General features: G+C 49.6%; 1 protein-coding gene across 9 annotated transcripts in view; it reads right to left on the reverse strand.

Moving 5' to 3' along the window:
• Window positions 1-1,946: 1,946 nt before the first annotated feature.
• TOX2 (TOX high mobility group box family member 2) overlaps window positions 1,947-19,192 on the reverse strand; it is a 135,468-nt gene continuing 118,222 nt past the window's right edge. For 8 of the 9 annotated variants that reach the window (XM_019458432.2, XM_019458430.2, XM_019458436.2 and 5 more), the window contains 6 exons: window positions 9,848-10,087; window positions 7,220-7,447; window positions 6,693-6,773; window positions 5,621-6,016; window positions 4,796-4,926; window positions 1,947-2,297 (listed from right to left, as the gene is read on the reverse strand). In XM_019458432.2, coding sequence (XP_019313977.1) covers window positions 2,261-2,297; window positions 4,796-4,926; window positions 5,621-6,016; window positions 6,693-6,773; window positions 7,220-7,447; window positions 9,848-10,087 — 1,113 coding nt within the window. In that variant the 3' untranslated portion in view covers window positions 1,947-2,260. The remainder of the gene's footprint in view (window positions 2,298-4,795; window positions 4,927-5,620; window positions 6,017-6,692; window positions 6,774-7,219; window positions 7,448-9,847; window positions 10,088-19,192) is intronic. The other variant, XM_019458427.2, reaches the window with a different exon arrangement.

Consider the following 19,192-nt stretch of genomic DNA (forward strand, 5'->3'; position numbering starts at 1 on the left):
TCCGTGCCGTGTTGTCCATCTTCCAATCTAATGTGGAACTTCCTGTGGAGCTCCAGGGAGGGATTAGTGCTGGACACTCTTGGGACCAGCCACCCCTTCCTCTGGGGTCTGGAGGCTTGGCCTTTGCCCAAGCTGTGCCTCTGCTGGGATGCCAGTCCGTCTGCAGGAGGAGGTGGAAAAATCTGAAGCAGGTGCATGACACCTGGAAGGGTCGTCTCCATGGACAGGGCGGGTGGGCTGCAGGGGCTGAAGGTCCTTACAATGTCAGGGGCACCGCTCTAAGGTCCAGACGCAGACTGGCCTTGGCAGATTGGGGGTGCCACCGGACAACCCCTGACATCTGCAGGCAGGGTATTTAGACTCCGCTTGGGCATCTCGGAGCGCCCCTTGCAATGGAGAGGTCAGCCTTGGCACGTGGACACGTCCAAAGGCCAGGGCAGCAATGGGGGGCCGGCAAGAACCTGAGAGCTTTACACTCATTATTTTGGGTTGTCTGTGTGGATCCCAATGACACTGTTTTCTCAAATGTAGAAGCAAGAGTCGAATATTAAACTAAGTCATCACCGTGTTACTGACAAGCTCCACACAGGAAAGGAAATTGTAACCACATGAAATATTTATGCTTCGCATCGCAATGATGCTACTGACATGACAGCATGTTGTTTTTGTTGTTGGTTTGGTTCTCTTTTTTCTTTTTCCAAAGTGGATTACAAAATGCCCTCCAGTGAGGAAACTGCTCACAGAGAGATTGCGCCCCAGCCCCGGGGCTGTTATCTGGGAGAAGGGAGGTGACGGTGATGGGTGGTGGCAGAGGGAGAGGCCCTGAGAGCCGACGGGGTGGGGGTGGGGATGGGAGGGCTCCTCCATACCAAGAAACTGTGATTTTTCCAGATACAGTTAAAATAGTCACGTAATTATTACTTTTTTTTTTTTTTTTTTTTTTTTTTTTGGTATCACCACTGAACATCTGTTGGGAAATCTGGGTTAGACGCCCTTGTCTGGGCTGCCCCTTACGTTCAGGTTGGGAGCATCCTCAGGGCTCCCCGAACCCAGCTCTCGCCTCCCCCAGGCAGATGCGCCCTGCGCGGCCAGCCCCCCGCCCCCGTTGACCGCCATCGTCACCGGCAGGCGCGTGTGGGCGCCACTGCTGTCCTACTTCTGCAGACGTGACACGGAGGCGCAGTCGTCCACACAGACCCTACCCTCCGGGCGAGTAAACGGCAGGTGACGCTGGGCCCAGATGCCGCTGGCGTCGAGGGCAGAGCTGCTGCCACAAGGCACCTCGGAAGGCCTGGGTCTGGCTCGCCAAGCGCATGAAGGAACAGACCGAGTTTCAACTTTTCGGAAGTTTTATTAGAAAGGAACGGAGAGAAGCACTGGGCGCCGGGACGGACACCCGCCAGGGCCAGGGAACAGCTGCAAACAACACTAAGAACCAAAACCCAAACCGAACCCGAAAACCACACACACTTGATGATAGACTGCATTTCTGTTCTCAACTTTTCTCCATAAATAGACAAAGGTCGGTGTTGGCAATTTTAAATAGACGGACGTAGGGTTAAGAAAAAAAAGCGCAACGTCTCCCAGTGTGGCTACAAGTCGTCCGGCACGTGCTGCACAGGCGGGGAGCCGGTTTGGCCGCTGCTTGGTGCACCTCTCCCATAAGAGAAGACTTAAACAAAAATGTGCTAAGGGTCATAGAAAATGGTTGTCACCTTAAAAGGAAACTACTCCCCTCCCCCACAAAATAATCTCACAGCTGTCTTCACGGTTCTAAAACACTTAGTCAACTACTTACGTGGAGGCAATAGTCTAGACGTTTCATAATCTTTGTTCACACTGTAAAACCGCATGTGCACGTCTGTGGCCGGGCGGCCCCAGGCCCGTGCATCTGGGGGTGGGTTTCTGTCAGAAGGCGACCCCTCCGGGGGCAGCCCACGCGAGCCTGGGCTGGGGCCAGACGTCCAGACGCAGAGTACGGCGTGCAGGGCGAGGAGCGGGGTCCACGGTAACCCTGGAGCAAGCAGGTCGGGGGCAGAAGGTTCCTGCAGGTTCTTTGGGCTGGCGGCGGGGCGGCGGGCTGCCTCTGCAGAGTCTGGTGTGAGGTGGAGGAAGAGACGAGGCCCCGGGGCGTCCGTGTGTCACTGCCGTCTCCTTCCGGTCACCCCGCTTCCTGCCAAGGCTCCCCTTCTGCTGTGGGCCCTTCAGGCTCGGAGCAGTGCCCCTCCAGCAAGCCTCAGGGAGGAGAGGGGAGGCGGGATTAGGTGAGGTAGAGCGATTTATCCCTGGGGAGCAGGCTGGGGAGAGAGGAGGGGCTGTCAGAGCCGGGGGAGCCCAGCCAGGCGCCCTCCGGCTCCCAGGGACCTGAACGCACGCACGGCCTGGAACGGACGGTGCCAGGCCACCTGTTCGCTAGCCTTCACCCTCACCCTGGATGCGCTGCCCCTCTGGAGACCACTGGTCCCTCCCTGATGGGCCACCAGGCAGAACCAAACTCCTCTCCTGGAACCCCGGCTGGGGACCACGAGGTCCTCAGCGCTGGGGGAAGATGGCTGCGAGTGCCTGTCCTTCAGAGAAGGTGTTCCAACAACACCCCAGCTCTCAGGTCCGTGTGGAGTCGGTTTCCATTTGTAAATTCCACATGGAATCCGAGGAGGGCAGGAAGGTGCCTTCTGTGTTTTTAAAATAGGACGCTCAGGGCACGTGGGTGTCTCAGTCAGTCAGGCATCCGACTTCGGCTCAGGTCATGATCTCACGGTTCATGGGTTCAAGCCCCGCATCGGGCTTCCATGCTGACAGCTCGGAGCCTGGAGCCTGCTTCGGATTCTATGTCTCCCTCCCTCTCTGCCCCTCCCCTGCTCTGTCTCTTAAAAATCAATAAACATTAAAAAATTTTTTTTACAAATAGGATGCCCATCTGTGAGAGCGGGAGACCTTGAGGGCCTTGTGCCAAGTGACATAAGTCCGAGAAAGATGAGAAAGACCAGTATCAGATGATCTCACTTACATGTCGAGTCTAAACAAACCCCAAACCAAGCTGATAGACACAGAGAACAGACTGCTGGGTGCCAGAGACGGGGGGGGGGGGGGGGGGGGGGGGGGGGGCGGGGGGGGGGATGGGTAAAACGGGTGAAGGCTCCAAAGGTATAAATAAACTTCCAGCTCGAAGATGAATACGTCTTGGGGATACCATGTACAGCAGGGGACCTCGGTTACTAATACTGTATTTTTGTACATTTATACGCTTGAAGGCTGCTAAGAGAGTAGATCTGAAAGGTTCTCAGGACAAGAATCTGTAACTCTGAGTGGCAACAGATGTTACCTAGACTCTCTGTGGTGATCATCTCCCAGGAAGCGCGAGTCTGATTCGATCACTCTGTGGTACACCTGAAACTAATATGCCAGTTCTACCTCCACTTAAAACATAAGTAAAATAGGGCACAGCTGTGGGCTGCCCTCCGTGTTGGGGGGAAGCTCGGACGCACTCCCTAATGTCCATCGTAGAGCCCCCAGCCCCACACTCTGACTCTTGGGAAGGGAGCCCGTGGAGGGAGGGTCTGCACCTGCCCAGGTAGGGAGACAGGAATTCCCGCTGAGCGCAGTCTGCCCACCCAGGCAGAGTCTGTGGCCGGGCACTGGCCCTCAGCAGCGGGGCACGAGCCCTGTCTGCTCGCTCCCTGGCGGGCTTGGCCGGGTGAGGAACAGAGAGGCCGACAGCCAGGCTTAGGCGCAGCTGGAGCCCGGCCACAGAGAGCACCTCCTGTCCACCAAACATGACCATCCAGACTTCCAGGGTGTGGGACTGCTGCTGGGACCACATACCCAGGGTGTGGCCACAGGGTTAGTTCTTGCCAGGGGATGGCAGTCAGGGCTGGTGGGTAGAGGAATAAGGTGACATCCGTACCCCATTTCCCTCTTCTGAAATGAGGGGTCACTGTCTCTTGGGTCAGGAAGACCTTCTAGAGGAAGGAAAGTTAGCGTGGCATTGACAGGCTAAGAGGCTGAGAATGAAGGATGGGAGAGGAGGTTGGAGGACGAGGTCCACATGAGGACCAGGGACCAGCCAAGTCGGGGGGGGGGTGGGTGTCAGAGGGGGTGCTGGGCTGCAGCGGGCGGTAGGGGTACCAGTAAGGTCTGAGGCTCCCCGTGTTGGCCACTTGGCCCTTCTTGCTCGTGCCTCCCCCAGACCCCCTCTCCTGCCCTCCCCAGAGAGCTGCCCGGGGGCGGGCGGACGAGACCTGCCTTGCCTGGGGGCCACACCCCCTGGGGCAGCCCAGAGCCAATGGCTGACAGACATGGGTACAAAAAGCCCTAACCTCAGAGCGGGACCAAGTCTGCAGGGCCATCTGTGGCCGAGCTCCGAGCTCACGGTGGGATCAGGCTGAAGTGAGTCTGTGGCTGAGCTCTCTCAGCTCCCTCCGGGGCCCTGTCCTGCCCCTCTCCCTTCCCTTCTCCCACAAGCTCTCCCTCGGCACCATCGAAGGCACCCGCATCAGCTCTGCTTCCAGGGAACCTGACTGAGGACAGAGGAGCCATCGGTGAGTGTCACATGGTGGCACCGGTGAGACAACCAGGACGGAAGGAGGAAAAGGAAGACTGAAGCTGGCCCCGTCTCCCAGGCCCTGGCGTCAGACCAGCGGAGTCCTTCTGGGGTCTTGCTTCATCCTGTGTCTTCTCGCAAGACTGCGGGCACCCCCGGGGCACTCCCGCAGGGCTGACAGTGACCCGCAGAGCCTTGCCCCTCCCGTCCCCTGGCAGCCCCGGGGCTGCGGCGGAGGCCAGGGTGAAGACCCACCTGCACGTGCTGACGCCACACTCCGTGCTGGGGTAACTGCTGTCCCAGTCTCCGCTGCTGCTTGGGGGATTGGACGGGCCGGGTGAGCGGGATCCGGACCCACTGGGGAACTCGGAGATGTGAGGGAAGTCCTGCCCAGGGGAAAGGAGGCAGGTGAGCAAAGGGGAGAAAATGGGGTGCACATCTCCAGCAGCAAGCAGGGGGTAGGAACTCTATGTGCCTGAGGGTGTTCACGGAGACACTTCCTCCGGCCTCTACAAAACTTCCACTCTGCCTCTCTGCCTGGAATGCTTCTTCCTTCTCCCTAGCGGAGCACCTTCTGGAAAATTCAACCCTTCTCCTGGCTGCATCAGCGGGGTGAAGGACTCTTGCTTTCGGGGCCTTTCCTTTTCTGGCCTTGGTTTCCCAGTCTATAAAATGGAGTTATCGTGCTGAGCCACACAAGTATCGTAAGAGTATCTGTGGAACAATCAGTGGGGTCAGACTTTGAAGGCGCTGGGGAGAGTCAGGGGCTGGGGCTGGTCTGGCAGAAGCTGCATGGCTTTCAGCCCCTCAGGCCAGAGAGCAGAAATGGACAGAGGAGAAGAGGAGGGCCTGGGACATCCTAAGGATCCAAAGCATCTGTCTGGGAACTTGTCAACTGTTCACTGTAGCCGGTGTATCTCGGGGAAGGTATGCTAGAGCCAGTTCATAGATGTGACTGAGGTTCAGAGAGAGGTAAGGAGCCTAGGTTAGTGAGGGGCAGGGCCAGTATCTGAAATCCCAAGCCACCTCCCTTCCCCACGAGGGGTCCTGAAGGGCATGTTCCTACTGGGCTGTCCTTACCTGTGGCCCTGGAGGTGAGGGGCTCATAGCCAGCTGCACCTGCAGTGCCATGGGGGTGGGCAGGACAGGAGCCTGGGGGGCTGGAGACATGCTAACAGGTGGACTGAGGAGGGCACCCTGGGCATGGGGCGGCAGCGGCAGCTGCTGGTGCAGTGGAGGGCTGAGAGGGAAGGAGGGGGGCGGTGGCGGGGACGCGCTGAGGCCAGGCAGCAGTGACTTGGAGCCCAGCGTCCGGGCAAGGCTGGCGGGAGAGGCCCCGCTGCGGAAGGCCTGCAGGTCCGATGGCGTCAGGAAGGAGGCCAGGCCCGGCATGGCATAAAGGGGCTGCTTGGGTGGCAGCATTTTGGCCGGTGGGTTTGCCTGAGTGCCCTTGGTCTCGCCCTGGTCTGGGGAGCTCTGCAAGGAGACAGACACCAATTATTCTGGGGAAGAGGGATAAGCCAGAACTTGGGCCATGAGACCAGCAGGGTCTGCAAACCACTGCCATGGCCCCTGGCTGGCTCTCTGACCCCTTGGCAGGGAGCTATGAGCTAACCGGAGGTAATTCTGGGTCATCAGTGCACTTGGCTCTGACCATCCAACCACCTCCTGCACTAATCCCTGGGGTTTCCCTGCCCATGAGGCCCATACTCCTCAGCCTGGCCCGTGAGGCCAGCACCATCCAGCTGGGACATCCTCTATTTATGCTCCTCTACGGCCTCTATGCCTTTGCACGTGCTGTTCCCTCAACTTGGAACACCCCCCTCCCCCCACCCGACGCTTTAGGGCCTAACCCACCTGCCATGTCCTCTAGGATAGCTTTCAGACAACGCCCCTACGCTCATCATGTCAGGCAAGTTGCTTAACCTCACTGAACGCTGGGTTCTTGGAAGAATTAAATGAAACGAGATACATGTAAAGTGCTCAGCATGAGCGCAGCACATAGTAGGCACACCGGAGAAGTGACCACATTGGTCTTATCCACTCTCTCCACAAACTGTAGCTCTGACCGTTCCCATGGGCCTCAGTTCTTGCTCTATCCCTTGGGGGGTGCCACCCTCATCACGGCCGGGCCCACGGTCCAGGGTGTTACCTTGGATACGAGGCTGGCCCTGTAGGCTGCCAGAGCCTTCAGATACTCCTTTTTTGCTGCCTCGGTCTTCCTCTTGTAGGCCTGAAAGATTCAAGACATGGGCAACACTGGGGAGGGCTCCGGCGATCAGCCCGAGGTCCCACAGCTGGTAACTGGAATCTGCCTAGGGCTGGTTCTGCTCCCTATCCTCCCTGGACGCCCACGAGAGGAGCCATGGGCACACGGTAGGTGGGAGAGGAAGCTCTGGTCTGGACTCCAGACTCACACAGTTGGAGCGACAAGACGGACGGAGATGCTTATTCGTGTTTTACAGATGAGGAAGCCGAAATCCAGACTGGTTAAGTCACTAGAGAACACAGCTGGCAAACAGCAGAACTGGAATAGCTTCCCAGATTACAGATGGGCAAACTGAGTCCAGGAAAAGACCTCCGTAAGAGTGTCTTCCTGGTTTCAGACATTCCAAGTCTGTCACTGGCTCCAGGGCCTCAAAGCCTCGGGGGACGGTCCCAAAAGGGACAGAGACTCACCTGCTTCTGCTCCTCTCCCAAGCTGTCCCACATAGAGGCCACGATTTTGGACACATCTCCAAAGGTGGCGCTGGGGTTCTGTCCCTTGATGGCGGCCTGAGTGTCTCTGAAGAAGAGCGCATAGGCCGACACAGGCTTCTGAGGCTCGTTGGGGTCCTTCTTCTTCTTCTTCTTTGGGTTCTTGGTCTTTTTTCCTGGGTCAGCCGAGGGTCTCTTCTCTCCGGACATCTGCGCAGGTGAGAGGAGTCAGAAAAACAGAGAAGCTGGGGGCCTCCTGTCAAAGGTTACCCACCCCAGCCTGAGGCAGAGGGGACCTTCCTCAGCACCCCACCACCTCCCTGTCTGACTCCACGCATGCATGGGCGGTGGTGGGCTGGCCACCACCCTGGGCTTGAACACATGGTCATGCTCCTCACTCTCTAGGTGAGGGAGGCAACAGACATACGCACAGGCTGGGTAGGAGCTAGGAACTCTGGGGTTTGTGCTTAACTCATTAATGAAAATCAGCAAGGCAGCAAAGTTGATTCAAAGAAATATAAGCAAAACTGCCCTACAGAGTAATGAAACTATCGCTTTGGGGGGTTTTAATCTTTTCTACAGGGCAGAAGTCATTTGCATCTCTATAGGGAAAAATTCATTTGCCTTGTAATCAGACGAAAATTGTTTACATCTCTACCACTTCTTTCCCAAGTTAACATCTGACTTTAAAGTGTAAAGTCCCATAATCGATCATGAGTAATGAATCACAACAGCGGCACATTCTCCCAGAGGACCGGTAATTCTGGAGCAAGCCTGCTGGACAATGCTGTGGTACGCCACTGAAGGAGCATGCAGCTGTTGTTCAGGGCCCGATTTCCAAGTTTTATATATATTTTTCTTAACAGCTCTCCTTTCTTGTGATCACAAATCATCCCCAAAGATGATCCTTAACCACAGAAGATCAGTGTCTCCCGCCAATTTTCAGGTGTGCAACTTGGGGCAGGGGGCATAGTCCACAGGGGCCCCTGTGACATGGCTGGATGGGAAAGGGGTTATGTGACTCACTGGGTGTGGCCTCACTCTGGACACCTGGCCTTCAGGAGCAATCAGACTCCAGGACTGCAATCCCGTGAGTGTCGGACTCAGGGCTTGCAGGATGGGTACAGTATAGGGATGCTCACCACAGACCTCAGCAGGTCCCCAAAAGGACCCTTCAGGCCACACAGGAGGGACCAGGAACTTTGGTCAAAGGCCCTGGATCCTGCAATGAGGACTGTCAGCCTGCACCAAGCAGATGAAAGTGACGCCGGGAACTGATAGGGAAACCGTGGGCCACTGGACAAGATTCAGGCCTCCGAGTCTGCGGGACAGTGAGGGGCAGTCTGCAGCAGAGCCCGTTCTGTTCCTGCCTCTATGTGCAGCTGGCCGCCCTCCAGGCCCGGTTGTGTCCACCCCAGGAGAGGCTCTAGCAGGAGGAGGGATGCAGATACACCGCTGGATGAGGAAGAGATGACAGGGCACTACAGGTGGCCAAGAGCACATCAGCTGGAGCCAGACTGTGACCACCTCAGTCTGAATCCTGTTTTGGTGACGCTGGAGAAGTTACACAATCTCTCTGGGCCTCAGTTTTCCCATCGGCCAACTGGAGATAGATGATGGCACCTACCGCCAGGACTGTGGTGAGGATTACATGGATGCATACTTGTTATGTGCTTAGAACAGCGTCTGGCCCCAAGTGTCCGTTAAATAAAAAATAAAATAAAAACGGCTCCTGTCTGGCCTATGGCAGAGACCAAATTATCCTGAGGATGAAGCTGAACCGGATCCAGATGCGCCTCCCCCTGCGCCCCGCCCCCCCCCCCCCCCCCCCCCCCGCCCAAGCCCAGGAGGTCAGGGTCTCTGCTAGAGGGGACAGGCGCCATGGCTCCTGCTCCCAGGCATCTGCAGGGCCACTGTGTGGAAAGGGGTGAGAGGCCCTTATGAAGAAGGAAGGGAGGCGGAAGTGGTGGGATCAAGTTTATTCTGCCACGGGCTCATTGGGAGGCTCCCAGTGACAGCTTCCATCCTGGGCCTTTCTGGGCCTCTGTTTTCGGCCCCAGTAAAACAAGATGCTTTCCAACAGCCAGGGGGATTTGTCAGTGCAAAGAAAGGACAAGCCTGGACAGCTGGTGACCTCTCCCCTCCGACCTGTTCTTAAGAGGCAGGACCACCCATGACTCCAGGGATGTTGGGGGGTGTGTCCCCAGTGACTGGGGTGGTGGTGTTCATTTTTAGTGCCCCATCCTGCGGTCAGCGCAGTCCAGAGATGCCTTCTGCTGGGCCACCCATTTTTATCAGAACATTTTCTCCTAAAAGGCCAATGTGGCCCTAAGATGTGACCCTGAGGATCTTGTCAAAGATGCTCAGCAAATTTAGCAGCTGAACCCAGGTATCCCGAGTTCCAGTCACCACCATCCCCACTGCCCAGGCGTTCCAGCCAGTGGGCCCCGTTCTACCTGCTGATTTTCCTCCTCCGTGTCTTCCAGCAAAGGGTACAGTTAGACCCTTCTAGTCTTGTCTAGAGGTAGGTGATGCCAATTTCCACACAGGGCCCACCCACCTGCTGACAGGAGGGCATCAGTTAGGGCTCTGCATCTCCACCCTCCCTACCTTGAAATGCGCTTCTGATTCCTCCTCCTGAGTTGAACTGGAGGGAGACGGCGTCGCTGACTTGCTCCCTGGGGGTGACGGGGAGCTGTGGGCGATGCCACTCCGGATGCCCATCTGAGAGATGAGCTGGGATTGGCTGAGGGCACTCATGTGGCTGGCCAGCATCGCCGGGCGGCCCAGGAGGGGCCCAGGCCGGCCTGAGTCGTAGGCAGCAACCTCCGAGTGGACCATCTCCTGGATCTAAGAGAATAGGACAGGGCATTGTGAGCTAGGGAGGACCCGCCGGCCACCATCACCTCTGCACCGTGGGACTCAGAGCAGCGGCATGCAGATGAGAAGGCTGGGGGGCTCCACTCCCAGCTGGGCTTCCCCAGGCTCCAGCGGTGGGGTCGGGGGGTGGGCAGGGGTGAGATTCGGTGCACCCGGGGGCAGCCTAGAGCTCCCTGACAGTTTGCCTTCTGTTGACATTCACCCTGGACAGATGGTTAGCAGTTCAGCCCTCGCCAGAGAGCTCAGGCCAGCAGTGAATTGATCATTTTACTGATCATTTTCCATTTACTGATACTGAGTCCTCCCTCCTAGAACACGGTGTGTCTGTTCATTTACTTGCTATGCAGCGCTACAGCAAAGAGCACAGGTGCTGGAGGCTGGCTGTGATTTGGATCCCGGTTCAGCCACTTATAAGCTGCGTGACCTTGGCCCAGTTATGTATCCTCTCTGTGCCTCAGTTTCTTCATGCAAAAAAATGCAGATAATAATTAAAACTACCTTTTAGGTTTGGGTAGGACAAAATGTGCCTGGCCCCTAGTAAGCCATATATTGTGTATAAGTGTTTGTTAAACACATAGAAGAAATAAATCCCTTAATAAAGCTTTGTACTTTTCTTCCTCTAAGTCAGTAATTTCCTCATCAAATCTTCCTTATGATATTTCTAACTTATTATTTTTGGAATATAAGAAAGCTCCTGATTTTTACATACAGGCATTTCTCATACTAAATACATCTGTAGAACGGTGTGTTCTTTTCACCTAAATATTTTATATATACACGCACACACTGTTGAGTGAGGCATAACAATTTGCATACTCATAATTATTTTTATTTCATTTTTTTTTAAAGATTTTATTTTTAAGTAATCTTGACACCCAATGTGGGGCTCGAACCTACAACCCCGAGATCAAGAATCACATGCTCCACCGACCGAGCCAGCCAGGTGCCCCTATTTTTATTTCCATTGCATCTGTGGTTATTTTTCCTTTTGTTAATTTCTCATGTCCAGGAGCTGTTTTCCTCCCATGTTCTCTTCATTAGGCAAGTTCATGGATTTCCCATTTTATTATGTGGGAGTTTTTTTTCTCCTCAAAAGAATCCAATTTCTTTTTTTTCTAATTAAAAAAAATTTTTTTTAATGTTTATTCCTGAGATAGAGAGACAGAGCACGAGCAGGGGAGGGGCAGAGAGAGACACACACACAATCTGAGGCAGGCTCCAGGCTCTGAGCTGTCATCACAGGGCTTAATGTTGGTTTTTGTTGGAAAAAGAAAACTGTCTTCATTATGGATTGAATGTTTTTATGAAATTTTTAAAAGTTTATTTATTTATTTTTAGAGAGAGAGAGAGGCAGAGCGAGAGGCAGAGGGAGAGGGAGAGAGAATCCCAAGAGAGCTCTGCACTGTCAGCAGAGAGCCCAATGTGGGGCTCGAACTCACAAACTATGAGATTGTGACCTCAGCCGAAACCAAGAGTTGGACACTTAACTGACTGAGCCACCCAGGTGCCCCATGAATGTTATTATTATTATTATAAAGTGCCTCCTTTTGCCTTGAATTCAGTGGAATCTGATCGGAACATCGCCGTCTTTGCCTGGATGTGTGTTTGTTTCATTTTGTCTGGTATGTCCTCAGTTCTAAGGAACTTTCTTTTTTAGGTTTGTCCTCGTTTCCATTTTCTGGGGGGTTATCTTTAGCCAATGTTGGCATTTGTGTTATGTGCTTTTCGAAAGACTGATTTTCACAGTATTTTCCGTGGTTATTTTAGTTTCCATATTCTCTTTAGTTAATTCTGGTAAGTTACATACATATATACTTCAACTGTCTACTTTGTCCACATTTTAACATTAATAGCATATAACTGGGATAATGTTATCATATTTTTAACCTACTCTATAGTTTTTGTAGTTAAATCCTCATTCCCAATTATAATACTGTGAATGCATGTTGCTTTTTTAAAATTTCCTTCTCAAAAAGTTTATATGTTTTAATTATCTACCAAGGAACCAGTTCTTATATTAAAAAAAATAAATTTGACAAGTTTTCTGATTATTAATTTTGCTTTCCTCTCTATTACTGTTGACCTCGGGTATCATAAGTTGCTTTTTATGTAGCTTTTCAAATTAAATAATTTATTTACTTTCACATTTTATTTTCTTAAGTTATTTATTTTGAAAGAGAAAGCGAGCACAAGCAGGGGAGAGGCAGAGACAGAGAGAGGAGAGAGAGAAAGAGAGGGAGAGTGAATCCTGAGCAAGCCCCATGCTGTCAGCACAGAGCCTGATGCAGGGCTCAAACTCATGAACCATGAGATCATGATCTGAGTTGAAATCCAAAGTCAGATGCTTAACCGACTGAGCCACCCAGATGCCCCTCAGATTTTCTTTTCTAATAATATTACTATCTAGGGCAGAGGTTCAGACAGGGACCATTTGCAGAGAAATCTGGAAATATGTAGAGCCATTTCTGGCTGTCACAACTGGTCTGTGTGTGTGTGTGTGTGTGTGTGTGTAGTTGGTGCTACCAGCATCTAGCAGGTAGAGGTCAGGGATGATGCTAAATGTCCTACAATGTGTAGAATGCCCCCTCCACACACACACACACACCCAAAGAGTTATGTACCCCAAAATGTCAGTAGTGCTGAAGTTGAGAACCCCTGCTCCATAACTATGATTTTTCCCTCATTGTATACCACACAAATATTTTAAAAAATATTCTACAGTGTTAGGCAAGGGGGAGGGGGTTGCCTGGATGGCTCAGTTGGTTAAGTGTCCAGCTTTGGCTCAGGTCATGATCTCAAAGTTCATGGGTTTGGGCCTCACATCGGGCTCAGAGCCTGGAGCCTGCTCTGGATTCTGTGTCTCCCTCTCTCTCTGCCCCTCCCCCACCTGTGCTCACTCTCGCTCTCGTTCTCATTCTCTCTCAAAAATAAACATTAATTTTTTTTTTAATTCTATGGGGCACCTGGGTGGCTCAGTCGGTTGGGCATCTGACTCCTGGTTTTGGCTCAGGTCATGATCCTGGGATGGTGGGATCCTGTCCCACGTTGGGCTCCACACTGAGCATAGAGGCTGCTTGAGACTCTCTCTCTCTCTCTCTCTCTCTCTCTCTCTCTCTCTCTGCCCCTACTCATCCCCCCCAAATAAAAATATATATTCTACAACTGAAGGGTTGTTTGTTGGTTTTTCGTTTTGTTTTGTTTTTTACCTTAAGTTATTTGGAGAGGAGTCTTCATTTAATATATTCTTTTGTTATTATGGTCAGAAAACATGACTCCTAGAATTTTATCTTTTTGGTATTGGGGTTTTCATTATGGCTTAGGGTATGATGAGTTTTTGTAAAATGTTCATGTGTATCTGAAATCGTGTTTATGCTCCAATATACACATTTCTCTATATGTCTATTCAATCAACTGTTTTGACTACTCTAGCTGTGAGATTTCAAGAAAAATGAGTTAAAGCAGCTCCCACTGCTATTGTGTTCCCTTCAGTTTCTCTACGGAATTTAAACAGGTTTCTTCACATATACTGATGTGACGCTATTCATTCCCATAAATGTTCCAGAATGCTATATTTTCATGATGGCTTCTTCTTCTTAATAAAAAAAAAAAACCAGTATCTTTGCCTCAATTAATGTTTTTATTTTAGATCCAACTTCACCTGTGATCAGTATCTCTATTTTCCCACTGTTTATTACTGTCCTTCATCATTTTAAGTGTGCATCTTGTGAACAGCACGTAAGTAGATTTTGGTACTGAGTTCTTAATATAATATATTGTGAAATCTATATTTTATTATTATATTAATCATAAAGAAGCCCAGGAAACAGACTTCAAGTGAACTATTTCAAAGAGTAGAAACTTTTACAAAGAATTCAATTTAAAAATGGGCAAAGAACTTGAATAGATACTTTGAAGACTTACAAACGGCCAACAGGTACATGAAAAGGTCCATAACATCACTCATCATCAGGGAAATGCAAATCAAACCCACAATGTGGCACCACCTCATATCTGTTACAATGGCTATCATCAAAAATATACGAGATAAAAGTGTCGGTGAGGCTGTGAAAAAAAAAAGGGAACCCTTGTGCACTGTTGGTGGGAGTGTAGATTAGAGCAGACACTCTGGAAAACAGTCTGGAGGTTCCTTGAAAAATTAAAAACAGAACTACCATGTGATCTGGCAATCCCACTTCTGGGTATCGATCCAAAAGAAATGAAATCACTACCTTGAAGAGAGATCTGCATCCCCGTTGTTCACTGCGGCATTATTTACCATAGCCAAGGCATGGAAACAACCTAAGTTTCTCTGAACAGATGAACAGACAGAAAGTGTGGAATGTATGTACAATGTTATTTGGCAACAAGCAAGAAGGAGATCTGCCTTTTGCAACAATGTGGATGGCCCTTATACCAAGTGACATAAGGCAGACAGAGAAAGACAGACTGTGCTCTCCCTCATGTGGGGTCTAAAAAAGCCAAACTCAAAGAAATAGAGAGTAGGATGGTGTCTTCCAGGGCCAGGGGCTGGGAAATGGGTGAAGGCGGTCAAAGGGAATAAACTTCCAACTACAGCATAAATAAGTTCTGGGTACCTAATATACAGCACGGGGATTATAATTAACAATACTATATTGTATACTTGAAAGTCGTTAAGAACAGAGATCTTAAATCATCACACACACGAAGGTAATTATGTGAGGGGATGCAGGTATTAACTAACCTTACTGTAATAATAATTTCACAAAATATTTGCATGCATTAAATCATCATGTTGTATACCTTAAAATAATATACGTTAAATGTTAGTACTATCTCAATAAAGCTGGGAAAAAAATTTAACTCTCAAGAAATAAGAGTCGAAGGATTTAAAATCTCTAAACATCCCTCTTTCCACTTCCATGCGTAAATACCCTTCCTTCCCTGAATCTTAAACAGAGTCTGACATTATTTCCTGAAGGGCAAAATGGCCTTGGGGTTCTGTGTTTAGGACTTGTTTTTTTCATTTTTCTTCCCAGCAGCGTGCTTAGAATTCTTTAGCCAGAGATTCCTGACTCTGTTATTTCATATTTTGCCAACATTTGATAATGGCAGACTTCTGAATTTTTGCAAATCTGCAAAGTGCGAAATGCTCTCAAACTTGTTCTAATTTGCATTGTCCTGACTACTAGAGAGGTTGAACACCTTTGCATAAGTTTACTGGCCATTTGGGTGTCTATTTATACTGCTCTTAGAGTGTAAGCTAGTAAGGTAAACATTTCAAGAGGCAATGATAATACCCAGGTACACTGAAGACATGTAATTTGGTAATTTAGCAATTCTATTCTAAGATATTTATTATAAAGAACTTTCCCAGATGCACAAGAAGAAATAAATACTGCAGGATAAATCTCAAAGACATTAGAATGGGCAAATGATTGTCCTTTCGACGGAATGCTGAGCATGGCTCTTGGGCCTCTGGGGTTATCTGTGTCTACAGGAATGTGTGCCTTTGTCTTTGACTAGGCTATTTTACAACTTTGTAAAAAAATGAAATTAGTGCATCTTTTTCATTGTTACATTTTTTCCAGTGTGGTAAAATACACACAACATACAATTTACCACCTTAACCAATTTTAAGAGTACAGTTCACTTTCCCATTGTTGTGCGGCCATCCCCACCGTCCATCTCCAGGGCTCTTTCCATCTTGCAAAACTGCAACTCTACCTATAAAACAATAACTTCCTATTCCTCCCTCCCTGCTGCCCCTGGCAACCACCATTTTACTACTGTGACATTTGGCTACTATTCTATGAATCTGACTACCTTAGGTGCCTCCTGTAAGTGGAATCATACAGAATTTGTTCTTCTGTGACCGGCTTATTTCACCAAGCAAAATGTCCTCAAGGTTCATCCACGTTGTAGCCTATACCAGACTTCCCTTCCCTGCATTATTATTTAATTTTTTTTCTTCTTTTCTTTTTTTAAATATAATTTATTATCAAATTGGCTAACATATAGTGTATCCAGTGTGCTCTTGGTTTTGGCGGAAGATTCCTGCGGTTCATCACTTACATACAACACCCAGTGCTCATCCCAACAAGTGCCCTCCTCGATGCCCATCACCATTTTCCCCTCTCCCCCATTCCCCCACCAACCTTCAGTTTGCTCTCTGTTTTTAAGAGTCTCTTATGACTTCCCTTCCTTTTAAAGGCTGAATAAAATTCCATCGTATGTGGATGCTGCATTCATCCATTCATCTATTAATGGACACTTGGGTTGCTTCCACATTTTGGCTGTTGTGGATAATGTTGCTGTGAACGTGGGTGTTTAAATATCCCTTCAAGACTCTGCTTTCAATTCTTTGGGTTATAAACACAGAAATAGAGTTGCTGGATCATACAGTAATTCTACTTTTTTTTTTAATGTTTATTTTTATTTTTGAGAGAGAGAGCACAAGCGGGAGAGGGCAAAGAGAGAGGGAGACACAGGATCCAAAGCAGACTCCAGGCTCCAAGCCATCAGCACAGAGCCCAATGTAGGACTCAAAGCCATGGACTGTGAGATCACCACCTGAGCTGAAGTCAGATGCTTGACCGACTGAGCCACCCAGGCACCCCACAGTAATTCTATTTTTGAGGAACTGCCCCGTTGTTTTCTCTAGTGGCTGCACCATTTTACATTCCCACCAATAGTACACAAGGTTTCAATTTCTCCACTTCTTGACCACCACTTGTAACTTTTCTTTTATAGGAGCCATCTTAGTGGGCATCAGGTAGAATGCAACTGACTCTTGTCCATAAAAACGCAAATAAGTGTTGTCTGGCAGAGGTACAATTGATTCTACCTTGTAGAAAGAAGATTTCAAACACGGTATTCTGTTGCCCCAGTTTTATCTTTATTACAAAATTTATTTTATCATTCTGGGTTGCTGGTATATATGTCTATTCATCAGATTCTCCTTTGAGCCAATTGTAATGTATTATTGGCTTTCTCATTAATTAATGAGCTAAATAAATTGACATGTCTTCATTTCGTATTTGTGTAAGAGTCATGAAGTTACCTTTCAAAAATTATATATTATAATAAAGATGATCATTACTATGGCATTTTCTAAGTTCCAGAAAAACTGGAAATAATGTGAATGTTCACCAATTAGGAAATGGTGAAAATCCGTGATATATTCACATAACGGAATTCTGTACAGAGTTCAAGGGAATGACCTGTAGCTACACCTGTCAGTGAGGTGGATGAACTCAGGAACAATAACGAATAAAAAGAGTTTCAAAAGGATCCATGCAGTAAAATACCTTAATGTACATGTTTATAACATAAAACATTACAATAAGGTGTTTAAGGACATATAAAAATGCAGTAAAAACATTAAAAACAGGAAAAGCAGGAAAAGAAAGACAGATACAAAGGCTGCTTAATTTGTATCTGTAATATTCTATTTTTTCAAAAATAGACCCCAAACTAACAATAATAATAATAATAATAATAATAATAATAATAATAAACAGGGGCTCTTCAAAGCCTGGTGTTGAATGTACTAGGTTCTGGGAAGTCTGGGAAGGCAGCTGGCATCCACATCACTTAGTTGGTTATGTGATGCATCCTGAAATAAGATAGGATTGGTGCCCTGATCTCCAGCTTGGGCCCCAAACACCTTCATTCCATTGCCTCGCTGTGTCTTCACTGGATGCCCCACAAGCACGTCAACCTTTACATGTTGAAAATGGAACTCAATTCTCCTTCAGTCTGCTTCACCAAGCCCCACACCTGGGTCCCAACCTTGATTTCTCTGTGTTCCTTGCACCCCTCTCCTGCCCCAGACACACCTGTGTTGGCTCGGCCTCTGCAGCGAATCCGAAGTCCCACACACACCTTTCCCCACCCTACCCCCCCAAAGCCACTGCCATCTCCCAGTTTTCCTGTTCCATTGCCTGTTCTCCCACCTCCCACCAGCCTATTCCCCCACAATCACTGGACGGATCTCTCAAATAAGCGAAGGGGACCATGCTATTCCCCTCCTCAAAAGTCTTCCTCAGCGTCCCCATTCCCTTAGGCTAAAATGTGCTCCACTTTCCACGGTTTTCAAGGCTGTGCATGATGGGCCCCAGTCTGACGCTCCAGCCCTTTGTATACACTGTCCCCACCGCACCTACTGCACCTCTAGCTTGCTTTGGCCTCCTCTCAGATCTTCAAATGCAGGAGGCCTACCCCGGCCTCAGGTTTCTGACCTGAGCTTTCCTCCCCTTGGTCTCTGCACGTGGCTCATCTTTCAGTTCTTTTTTTTTTTTTTTTTAATTTTTTTTTTAACGTTTATTTATTTTTGAGACAGAGAGAGACAGAGCATGAACGGGGGAGGGTCAGAGAGAGAGGGAGACACAGAATCTGAAACAGGCTCCAGGCTCTGAGCTGTCAGCACAGAGCCCGACGCGGGGCTCGAGCTCACGGTCCGTGAGATCGTGACCTGAGCCGAAGTCGGACGCTTAACCGACTGAGCCACCCAGGTGCCCCTCATCTTTCAGTTCTTAACTGGAATGTTACCTCTTCCGAGAAGCCTTCCCTGACTACGTTGTCTAAAAACCTAACCCACGACCATTATTTTGTATCATCATATCGTCTCTTTCTTTCATAATGGTTATTTCAAGCTATAAATTATTTCGCTCATTTATTTGTTCATGGTCTCCTGAGAGCATCCTCTGCCCAGGGCAGAACAGAAGTGCTGGACAGGTGAGGGTCCAGGAGTGCCCTTCAAACATGAGGGACCAGGAGCGTGTGGGAAAACCTGGGCTCCCTCTCTCCTCGGCGGGGCGGTTCCGAGTTGTGTTCCATGCTCTCCTCAGAGTGTCCAGCGGAACTGTGTTCCAGTGGCCACGGTGTCACAACTCACCAGCCCACCCTTTCCTGGTTTTCTTCTCTTCCAGTCTCAATTCCCTTCATCCTTTGCATGGCTTCCTGGGGTCACCCCCAAACAAAATACTTGCACCCAAACCTTTGCATCAGAGTCTGATTTAGGGAGGGGGTCCCAAAGTAAGATACCAGCCCCCTCTCTGGTGCTATGCTGGCCACTGGAGTGACCCCACTCAA

Source organism: Panthera pardus, unplaced genomic scaffold (assembly GCF_024362965.1).
Source record: "Panthera pardus isolate Hobbes unplaced genomic scaffold, ASM2436296v1 HiC_scaffold_25, whole genome shotgun sequence".
In the NCBI taxonomy this organism is placed as follows: Eukaryota; Metazoa; Chordata; class Mammalia; order Carnivora; family Felidae; genus Panthera; species Panthera pardus.